At 46.4% G+C, this 10,204-nt stretch overlaps 1 protein-coding gene across 1 annotated transcript; it reads right to left on the bottom strand.

Annotated features, from left to right (window-relative positions):
* Nucleotides 1–731: 731 nt before the first annotated feature.
* Nucleotides 732–4,008, bottom strand: PRR15 (proline rich 15). The gene is made up of 2 exons (XM_066569473.1): nt 3,963–4,008; nt 732–3,462 (listed from the first exon to the last, which is right to left on the bottom strand). The coding sequence occupies exon 2, from the start codon at nt 3,451–3,453 to the stop codon at nt 3,091–3,093; it is 363 nt and encodes a 120-aa protein (XP_066425570.1). The 5' UTR covers nt 3,454–3,462; nt 3,963–4,008; the 3' UTR covers nt 732–3,090.
* Between the last annotated feature and the right edge of the window lie 6,196 nt (nt 4,009–10,204).

Genomic DNA, 10,204 nt, shown 5'->3' with positions numbered 1-10,204 from the left:
GGCCAGAAATGCTCTATGGTTATACAGAGGAAGTATTGTCCAATACATAAGAAATGATTTCCACTTCAAGGGTTAAAAACAGTAATTCAGATGCTCCATAAAATGCCAGTTTTTTTTTTTTTTTTTCTGTGTCAGCTTAATTAATTTACATGTGTACAGATTACTTAAGCTTTTTTTGGTGCTCTGGCTGGGAAACAAGAGGACTATTTCTGTGCAACAGGTTGTGGCCAAGAGGCCTTCTCCCTCCTGCTGGCCCTGCTGCGTGGGTGAGCACTAAGCTGCAGGTACTGCTGTGCACAGAGGGCAGGGAAAGTGAGACGAGGCCGCCAGCCCTTTTTCTCATGGATCTAGTTTTTCAGTGGCTGCTATCATATTCATTGAAGCAAGGATTTGACTGAGCAGGAAGATAGAATTACGTCTCCTTGCCACAGCTCAAGGTCAGGATAAAGATGGAGGAGCGCTGTGAGGTATTTTACGTGCATTTATTGACTTCGTATTCTGACCGAATTTCCAAGGTGAAAGTATCATAAGCAAGGATTAAGACGTAGCTAATATTTAGTCACATATTAGCCAGTATTGATATTGAACCTTAGAAGCAGCCATCTGAAAGCACACCAGACTTCTTGAATAAAACCCAAATTGGGTATTTCTTGTGCCTAGGTAAAGACTTGCAAACAACAAACCTGAGACATTTCCAAAGAGCAAACAGATTCACTGTAGAACAAGGCAGCTTTTAGGTAGAGAAGAGAGAAGGAAACTGTATTTTCACAACAGTTTAAGGATTAAAAATGGAAAAAAAGCATCTACATGAGATATAAAAAACACTAGTCTGCATTCATTCTCCAGCCTCTGGCTAGTTCTGAGGATCTGACTCTCACAGCACTCACACCAAACTAGATGCAGAAATTAAGAAATGCATCAGTGCAATTTCTGCTTACTTGTTCTTCCATTTTGGGCACACACATATACAAAAACACTTCTTTGGACTTCAGAATACATAAACACAGGCAGACTGCCTATAATAAACATGAACAGTTTGGCCTCCAAAGGTAGTATGACAACCCTGGCAGCAAATGCACCACTTTGTGCCTCCTTCCTCCCCAGTCTCATCCTGTAGCTGGAATATGGTTCTTCATCATCCACCTCTCTGTTTCCAGCTTTTAAACTTTCCCCTTCTTTCTTACCCCCCTTTTCTCAAGACTAGGTTTGCTCTGATTGCTTCTTCTCAAGAGAAGCATTTCAGTTGTCCCTTGACTGAAGAGGCCTCCCATAAGAAAGGCACCCCTGAGGAGAAAGTTTAAAGACCTTCCCTCACCTCACCCAGACCTTTTCTTGGTCATCATGGAGTCAGCAATATAAAAATACAGTCCAAATCCAGTACCTTGTAGTTTTACTAGAGGAAATTTTAAAAGCATGTATCTACACACTGGGTGGAGGAAAAAAAAAAAGAAAAACTTTCATGGAAATGGATTTGATACTACAGTCCCTCTGTCCTTGGGTTCCAGGGTCTGAAGGAGTGAATGACCAGTGAGCACCTCAGCAGCTACGTTGTCTGAGTTTATTGCACAGGAGCTTTCAAGGTTCATTACATATTATTGTGCACATTGAACCACGGGGCACTTGCCCAGCATCTAGTGCAACATTTCAGTGATTGTCAGTGGCTGGTTTAATCCATATTTTCAACTGGAACTCATTTCTTATTTCCTTTCCAGTCTTTTTATTTTTAATTGACCTCAAATGATTAGTTACAACCAAACAGAATCATAACTGCATAATACTTGACTGTTAGGAAATAATTTTCAGTACCTGCCACTATGTAGTATCTTGTATTCAGAAAAAGTCTAAAACCATTTTAACAATATAAAGCATATTGCAAATGCATTTAAAATAAATAAGTCAGTTGTTGCTACATCACCTACTGTCAAGAAATGTGTAATTGCCAAGTATTTTTAGCTAATTTTGCTCTGTAAGGCACAACACCAGTACAAATCTGGCTTATATTTATTTGTCCAAAAAAAATCCAAGAGCTCTTAGAGGGAGTGGATAACTACTCGAGTGAAAGCACATTATCTCACCGTCAGAAGAAATCCTGGGACACTTTACCTTGCTTCAAAAGCCTCAGACAAAGTAAACAGTAAACACTTCCAGCGGTGCCCAAGCCTATTTCCACATTAGAACTGCAACCCTACTTGTGCTCTCCAGGTCTGGTCTCATGTCCCAAAAGAATGTTTACATCTTATCACACAATTTCTTCACTGAAGCTTCATTATCCCAGTTATCACCAATTATGCAAAAATCATGTATCCCCTGGGTAAATAGTGTGAATTGCTAGACAACATGGGCCTCCCTCTCTGAACTACAAGGGACCAGTCTCTGAAACACCTTCTTAGTATTACACAGTAAGAAAAGGGAGAATACCAGCATGGTCCTGCCTTTTCCATATGCAAATGCGATGTGATGTGGGACATGGGCGAAAGCAAGAGCCTGCCCATCACAATGCCTCTCTCTGGACCCCCGTGGGGGATGGAAGATGTGTTTGTGGCTAACAGCAGGACTGGCGCACTTTCGGCACCACCGGAGGTCCTCTGCCCTGAAATTAGATAAGAGCACTTTGCACCCCCCTTCGTTTGATAAGACAGCTTGTGAGATGAAAGCAGCAAAGAGCCTCCTTGGCTTGAGAGCCAGAAGGAACTGGATCACAGGCCTCAGAGTCAGCACGTTGGCTCCTGGCGAGGTCTGCGGGAAGGTTCAGAGACCCCACCGTCGGCCTTGGGATAGCACCTTTGAGTCTGCTCACCACAGTACAGGGAGTGGGATGTTTATTTGTGGTTTTTTAAAAGACAATCACATCGTCCCGTCATCCAGGGGTTTGCTATTGGCGGTGTTCGTGTAACACAGCGCCCGCGATTCCCTCGCCTGGCAGCGCTGCCGGGCTCCCCGCAGTGTCCGCTCAGGGTGTGGGGAGCCGCTGCCTACACGGCACCCATGGGTCCAAGCCCAGCTGTGGGGCAGTCACCGACTCCGGCTGCCTGTCCCGCCAGTTCACCGGCCACCCATCCAGCGGCGGCTCCTCGGCAAGCTCCTCCCGGGCTACTCGGGCCCTTGGGCGGCATGGCCTGGGGCGCCGCCGCCGTCGAAGACCTCGGGGCTGTCGGCCAGCAGCGAGGTGCGCACCTTCCGCCGCTCCTTGAAGCGGCCCGAATGGGACACTCGGAGGCTCCGCCGGTTGCCGACTCCGGTTCCTGCGGCGTCGCCGCTGCCGAAGGGACCGGACTGTTCCTCCCGGCCGTCGGGGCTGGGGGTGTCAGCGGGGGTCTCGCTGGCGACGGGGTGCGGCGGGGCTACTGCCGCTTCCTTGTGCTTCTTCTTGCTGGTCAGCGATTTCCACCAGGGCCCGGCCGAGCCCTTCACGCCGGCCCGAGGAGCGGCGGTGGCCGCGGCGCTGTCCGCCATCTCGGGCTCCTGCGGGGGGGGGAAGAGGGCGAAGACGGGTTGGCAGCCGGGCACGCCGCCTCTCCGCTCGGTGGGCGCCGGGACTCCTCTTGCCCAGCACCGGAGGACAGGCAGCACTGCCGGGGAGGTGTGCCCGGTGCCCGGGAGCGGCCTGCGGGGAGGGACGGGTCCGGCGGCGGCGGCCGGGCGGGCGCGGGGGGAGCGCTCCGGGCCCCGTCGAGCGGCTCGGAAGCGCTGCCCGCTCCGTGCGCGGCTCGCACGGTCTCAGGTAAATGACGCCCTGGAGCCGGGCCGCGGGACCCGCTCCCTGCACTCACCACCCCCCACTCCCAGAAGTAGACCCGAGGTCCGATACCTTGGGGCTGCCGCCTCCCCACGGGACGAGGCCAGGAGCGTGGCGCGTCGTGGGGCTCCTGAGATGGGGCTCCTTTCGCTTCCCCCCTCCCTCCTTCCCTCCTCTCCCCGCCCCGCCGGCTCCCTGCGCAACAGGTACGGGAAGCGACACTGACCTGGGGCCCGCCCGGCGCTGCGGAGCGCGCTCCTGCCCCGCGGGGATCGCGGCCGCCGCCGCCGCTCGGCCCTGCGCTCCCCGGCGCGGCGGGGAGGGAGGGCAGCGGCCGGCGGCGAGAGCGGCTGTGCGGGGCGGCTGTGCGGTGCGGAGCGGAGCGGAGCGGAGCGGCAGGTGCCGGCCGGCCCCGCGCTCGCCCCCGTGGGCGGAGCGGCGGCACGGCCAGCCCCGGGGCCGGGCGGCTCCCGCTCACCTGCCCAGGGTGGGGCAGGACGGGCCGGGCCCGGGCCCGCGGGGCTGCAGGGAAGAGGGTCGGTGTCCCCTCCAGGGAGACCCGGCGGTGGAGAGACAGGGGGAGGGGCAGAGGAAGAGGAGGATGAGCAGAGAGTCTCAGCGCAGGTGAGGCAGCGCCGTGAAATCCGGGGCTGCCGAGATGGATGCGGTGTTGCCAGCGTGCGTGGCTGAAACAAAATATCACTGCTTTTTGTTTGTGCACGTGATGGATGTGCGTGGGTGGGTATTTTAGAGCCTTGAAGAAAATAGAATTGTGGTTAACTGTGTTTCTTTAAAAAACGAGTTGTGCTGTAGGTCACACGATGTAGTCTGGTACTTGTATTCAAATTGACTTTGTGTTGGGACTTTGACTTTCTGTGTGGTGATGGATATATGACCATACAAACGACTTTGTCTTTTTTCATTCACCCAGAAATGAGAAAAAAGATTTGCTTTTGTCACACCATGTGTTAAAAGTGATTATTTGTTCTTTGTAGAACTATGCCATGTAGTATGTGTTTGATTCCTAATGCCCTTCCCATCAACAGTGAGCCACTCAAGGGTGCCTATGATGGTGCAGTTGTCTGAAAGCAGCATATTTCAGCCCCGTCTTCTTTTGCCAATCAACTTCTGCTACTTGCAGCTTCCCAGAATAGCCCATAAAGATAAGAAGTATAGAAATTGGTGAATGCAGGTTACTGAGGGAGAGGAGCCTGGGGCATGCACTTGCATTACTCTGTAGATTGCCCTCTTCAAAGGCAAAGGCTATTGGATAAGGAAGCATACACTTGAAAGCATACACTCCAATCTGTCTATCAAATCAATTAAAATCAACAGCAAAAAAAATCTCCTATGGAATAAAACACAAACTTCCAGTGATAAAGGATGGCCTTTACATTCCCTCCTAGCAAGTAAGCAACTAACATTTTCCAAGACGCAAAGCACCAGGGCATCAGGCTCTCTTGGGCCAAGGATGGTAGCAGACCACAGAGTCAAATTTCTCCTTGTGACTGTGACCTACTGCTTTGCTACTCCTATCTGTAGAGAAAGAGAACACCAGCATCTCTCTCCATCTTGTGTCCAAGGAAAGTGCCTGGGGAAAAGGGAATGTAGAAATAAAGGTAGTTTTTATGTTTAAATGCTCTTTTCACAAAAATATTGCTGGTTTTCTTTTATAGCTTTCAGTCCGCAAACAGGCTTATACAAAACATTTAGTATTTATTTTATTTTGATTACCATACACCTGACCTCTTAGCTCACAAAACACCAAACTTACATCAAATCAGTGTGGGGTTTTTTTCAGTTAAACCCATTTCAAAGAGTCCTAGAATGAGAGATTTTTCCTTTTTGACAGTGTACTGACAGCAGAGTCTACTGAAAAGAGAGAGGCAGGTTGGGAGGCTTTGTAAGACACGTGGGAGTGGGAGGATGCTGCCTGCATGAGTCTGTGGTGGTGCAGGAGGACAGCAAAACCTGCTCTGCTTTTGAAAGTCACAACATGCTGTTCCACAAGATTGTCACTAAGGTTAGTGTTTATACCAAAACAACTCTGACAGTGAAAATGTATGCTCTCTCCCTTTCTTGCTGCAAACAGTACTTGTTGCATTCTTTCACTATACATATATTTAGAGTGTTTATTTAAACAGAAAAGTAAACATATTGCTTGTTTCAATGCATGGAGGTTGAATAGGACATTCATCTAATAAGACTACTGCAGTTAAATTCTGTCCTGTCTTTGCAGGAATAAAGGCTGGGATAAAAAAAATCAGTGAGGTTTTTTTAGTCCCAGCTAGGGTGGATATGCAGGATTCTAGCAGATGCAAAATAAAATGATAGGGCTTTTTTTACATTATAACATGCTCCTTTTGTGTACAGTTGGACCATATTGATATAAGTTTCTTCAGAATTCTGAAGGGTCTCCAAAATTCAGAAATATCCTGGTATTTTCAAGATTTAGATTCTCAAAGACTGATTTGAATGTCAGTCCTCAAACTAATCTTATTTACAACCCCTAACTGTTACTGCAGTGAGTGAAAAAAAAAATAGTGCTTCTTGCAGTTCCCACTATCCTTTTTCCAAACTTTGCAGACCCTCCTGTGCTCATGTTGAAACTGGGCTCTGGAAAGCTTGGATTGCCAAACCACACCCTTATCAAATTGTGTTGAGGCGACTCATCTCTACTGGCAGGACAAGAGTGGCACTGTCCGCTGCAGACTTCAGCCTTCCCAGCACCATGGAACCCTTTGGTTTCCAAAGCTCTGATATTAAGTGCAATTACAATTATACCAAGGGGATCCCCAGAAGCAAAACATATCCACTAGTGAATATTTCTGTCAGAACTCTCATCTACCCTGAAACCCCAACCATCCAGCAAACATACTGGATGTTTGAAACTTAGGTTTCTCAAATGCTAATGTTAAGGCCAACGATGTGTTCACACCAACTGAAAAAAGCATGGCACTGGCACCTATAGAGAGCAGAGCTCTGCTAAGGTCCATCTTCCTGTTGAATATCTTCCAGTAGTCAGCATTTGTATCTTCAAGTTTCAATTAAACTCTTAACCCTGCCCTGATACACAACTGAGCAAGTGGCTCACAGAAAAAAAACAAAAAAAAAGAGCAACACTGATACCTCCTGGCACAAGTTGGCCCTTTAACATTCAGCATTAAAACCAGTTCTTGAAACTCCTAAGTCTCAGAGCCTAAATGTTACATTAATTTAAACCAATGGACCTCTGTGCAAAGGAAAAGATCACACAAACAACTGTGTCCCATCTGTGTCCAGCTGCCAATTCAGAAGAAGCCAGCAGTAACTTAATTTCTTGTAGATTTAGATTTCTATGTGCTAGTGGCATCTCAAATCTTTATTATAATAACCACAGGAAGGACTCCAACCATTTTATAATGGGCAAGAACATTTTCCCTGTTGACCGTAATCTGCTGCTTAGGACTGTGGAACTGCAGCATTCATTACCAGTCTACATCTGCCCTGCCAAAAGAAAAAAAAAAAAATTATTACCAAGGCATAGGTTTTAACCCTGCACCTGGTGTATTTAGCCTATTAGTGGTGACTCCCTGGCATAATTTCAAATTTGGGCCTCTGTCTATTTGTGCACTGGTCAGGCATGGTTTCAAGGCAGTGGGATTATTACCCACTGCAAGAGGGAATAATCAAGCAAAGGATTATTCCCGTTAAGCAGGATGGATGAAAGTTTGTCACCCTCCCCAGCTTTATTGCAACAGGCTTTGCACCCTCCAAAACTTCTGTGCACAACCACTCCTCATTTAACAGCCTAGGACATGCATTGCAGCATAGCTTCTGGGTATGAAAGCAGCTGTTTGGCGGGCTGAAACACAGCCCTTGCACAATTTTTGAACCAGTACCTGTAGAAAAAAAAAAAGAGTCTCAAAGGTCACAGGTAACACTGAGAGGACCTCATTTAAGTACAATGTAATATGGATGGGGCATGGTTGCCTTGACTCCACTTTATTGACTGACACAGATGTAGTCTTAATTTTTCTGATCTTACCTCCAACACTAGGGCAGACAACATCCTTATTTACATGGGCCCTGTGAAGGGAGCTCTCTGAAGGGAGCTAGTCCTGTAGTGGAATGCAAGGTGTTAGCTTAGTGCTAGTGCTCATTCTCATTCAATGGGAAGTTCAACTGCAAAAATAAAACTATCTCAGAACCCAACAGGTTCTGAAACTCTACCTAAAACACTACAAGGCTCAAAACTTCATCAAAACGGACTGTAAACACAGCTCTTCAAATTTTCAGTACCCAGCCAGCTTCTGACACCAGCTCTATTCTTACATTTTTATGTCCAGCAGCAGTTGATTCTTTGAATCCCAAACTCTTAGAATTTGTCTTCTCTTTCACCCTTACAGTATCTGAAGACAAAACTAAGGTTCTATTCCTTCAGCAGATCAGAAAAATATGGGCATATATGGTGACTATTGACACCAGTACCCTTCCTAGCTCTGAAGGCCTTGCAAAAGTCTGTTCATCCAATATCCCTATTCTTAACCAGAGAATCCATGCACTGTTTGGAAAGACAGAGCTGATCATTGGTGATACCAACATGCTGCAGTTTTCACAACTTTGGGAACCACTCAGTCATTAGAGCTTTAGATTTCCAAGGTCTGTCGCTACTTTAATTAATTCCTATTTTAATTGTAACTGTGACACTCATGTCTGAAACAACAAAAACCCCATCGTGAACAATAGCTCCTTGTTGACATCATCCCTATAGCATCATTCCTATTCCCAATACTGAGGGCTGTGCAACTTGCAGTGACAAGTCTGGTTCTTCAATATTTGGATTATTAACTTAACCCTAACTGTTACCTATGGACGTTATGATACCTATGGAGCCCAGTCTCCTGAAGTTCTTGGGTAGCAGCATGTGGTAATTAATATGGATTTTTCTGTACATTTATCATCATTTGTGCCCTACAGTAGAACAGAAATTAAGGTATCTTCAAATATGGCTGGCAGCAATTTATGCTCTTCAAGATCTAACTCTATTCCTCATTATAACATTCCTTTTAGTGGTAACAAATGGCTCATACTTTCAAGAAAAGAGAGAATATTTTGACTGGCACTTTTTCAGGCTCTGCAATGAAAGCAGCTTCCAGTGGCAACCTTGGTTTGTGCCATCCCCAAATCTGCTGCAAACGGAACCCTGACAGTTTCTCTACTTATAAGCAGCTGTTCATTTCTACTGTAGCTTAAGAAGCACTTGCTCCATCCGACACAACTAACTGCAGTCCTTAAAACATCCTGCAATAATCCATGTCCTTCAGGCTTTGAATTCCTGGCACTACCTGTAGCATCAGCATAATTATATTCAGAACACCATGCCTTTGGAGAAAGATAGTGTAAAGTATGGCCCCATGTAAGATCCACTGATGTCCTGAATCTGCAGGCTCTAGAGCACTCAGCAATAATCTTAGCTCCCTAAGGTTCAGATTTCTGAATCTTAACTGCTTTCTTTAATCAAGGAATTAATCTCTACAGCTAAAAAACATAAAGCCTATTGATGCTCTCATCCTTATCTCTATTAGCCCTAGAGTCTCTTCATTCCCTTTAGATAGCTGTAAGGATAACAATGTAATACTGCTTTGAAGATCCAGTTAGATGGCATTCTTCTTGCCTAAGTGTTTGTGAACTACCTCCCTACTCAAAGAGTTTTTTTGCTTTCAGTCCCTGGTTATGAGTAGGGGGTTTATTGGCACTGAAATATTTTTCTCTCTTTTCTGCAGAACTTCTCTCTGTACTTGTCAATAAAAAAAATAAGAAGATGGCCAGACAGGCTCCTGCAGGGAGGTTGCAGAGGAGTTGGACTAGATACCTTTAAAGGTCCCTTCCAACCCAAACTATTCTTTGATTCTGTGATTCTGTGATTCTGTGATTCTGTGATTCTGTGATTGATTCTGTGATTCTGTGATTCAGTCCAGCTATTTCTTACTCCAGGTATTTTCAGCACCTCTCCAAGGTCTCACTAAGCCCAGAGTTTAACCACACCTGCAATCCCTTCTACCTTCCGTGTGCTGTGTTTCCCAGTAGTACACAGCCCAGGTCTGTCCAAAACCTTGTTTCAGAAGAGACCCCAAACCTGATACATTCCTTCCCAGAGTCTTAGGCTAAGTGCCCCTGCAGCACTGTCTCTGTCAATACGACTCAAGTGTTGTGTGAGCTTTGAGAACGAGAATGTTATGTGGGGGAAAGTGTAATCTTACCTCTTCTTTAGAAATAAAATGAATGTGGTTCCAATTCACCCAGGTTTGTGCTGTGTTAGACCTGTTTTGTAGCTTAAACTGACCTCAGCTTGCAAAGCAGAGAGTTGAGAACAAAGCTCTGTCTTCTTTGTACTTTGTAGCTTCATGTTAAAAAAAAAGTTTTCCTTTCTATGTACTTTGTTTCTCTTTCTTCCCCCTCCCCCCCACAAACTCTTCTCCTTCCTCA

Source organism: Molothrus aeneus, chromosome 1 (assembly GCF_037042795.1).
Source record: "Molothrus aeneus isolate 106 chromosome 1, BPBGC_Maene_1.0, whole genome shotgun sequence".
In the NCBI taxonomy this organism is placed as follows: domain Eukaryota; kingdom Metazoa; phylum Chordata; class Aves; order Passeriformes; family Icteridae; genus Molothrus; species Molothrus aeneus.
Note: the sequence above shows the minus strand (reverse complement) of the source record. Positions and strands in the feature narration are given on the sequence as shown.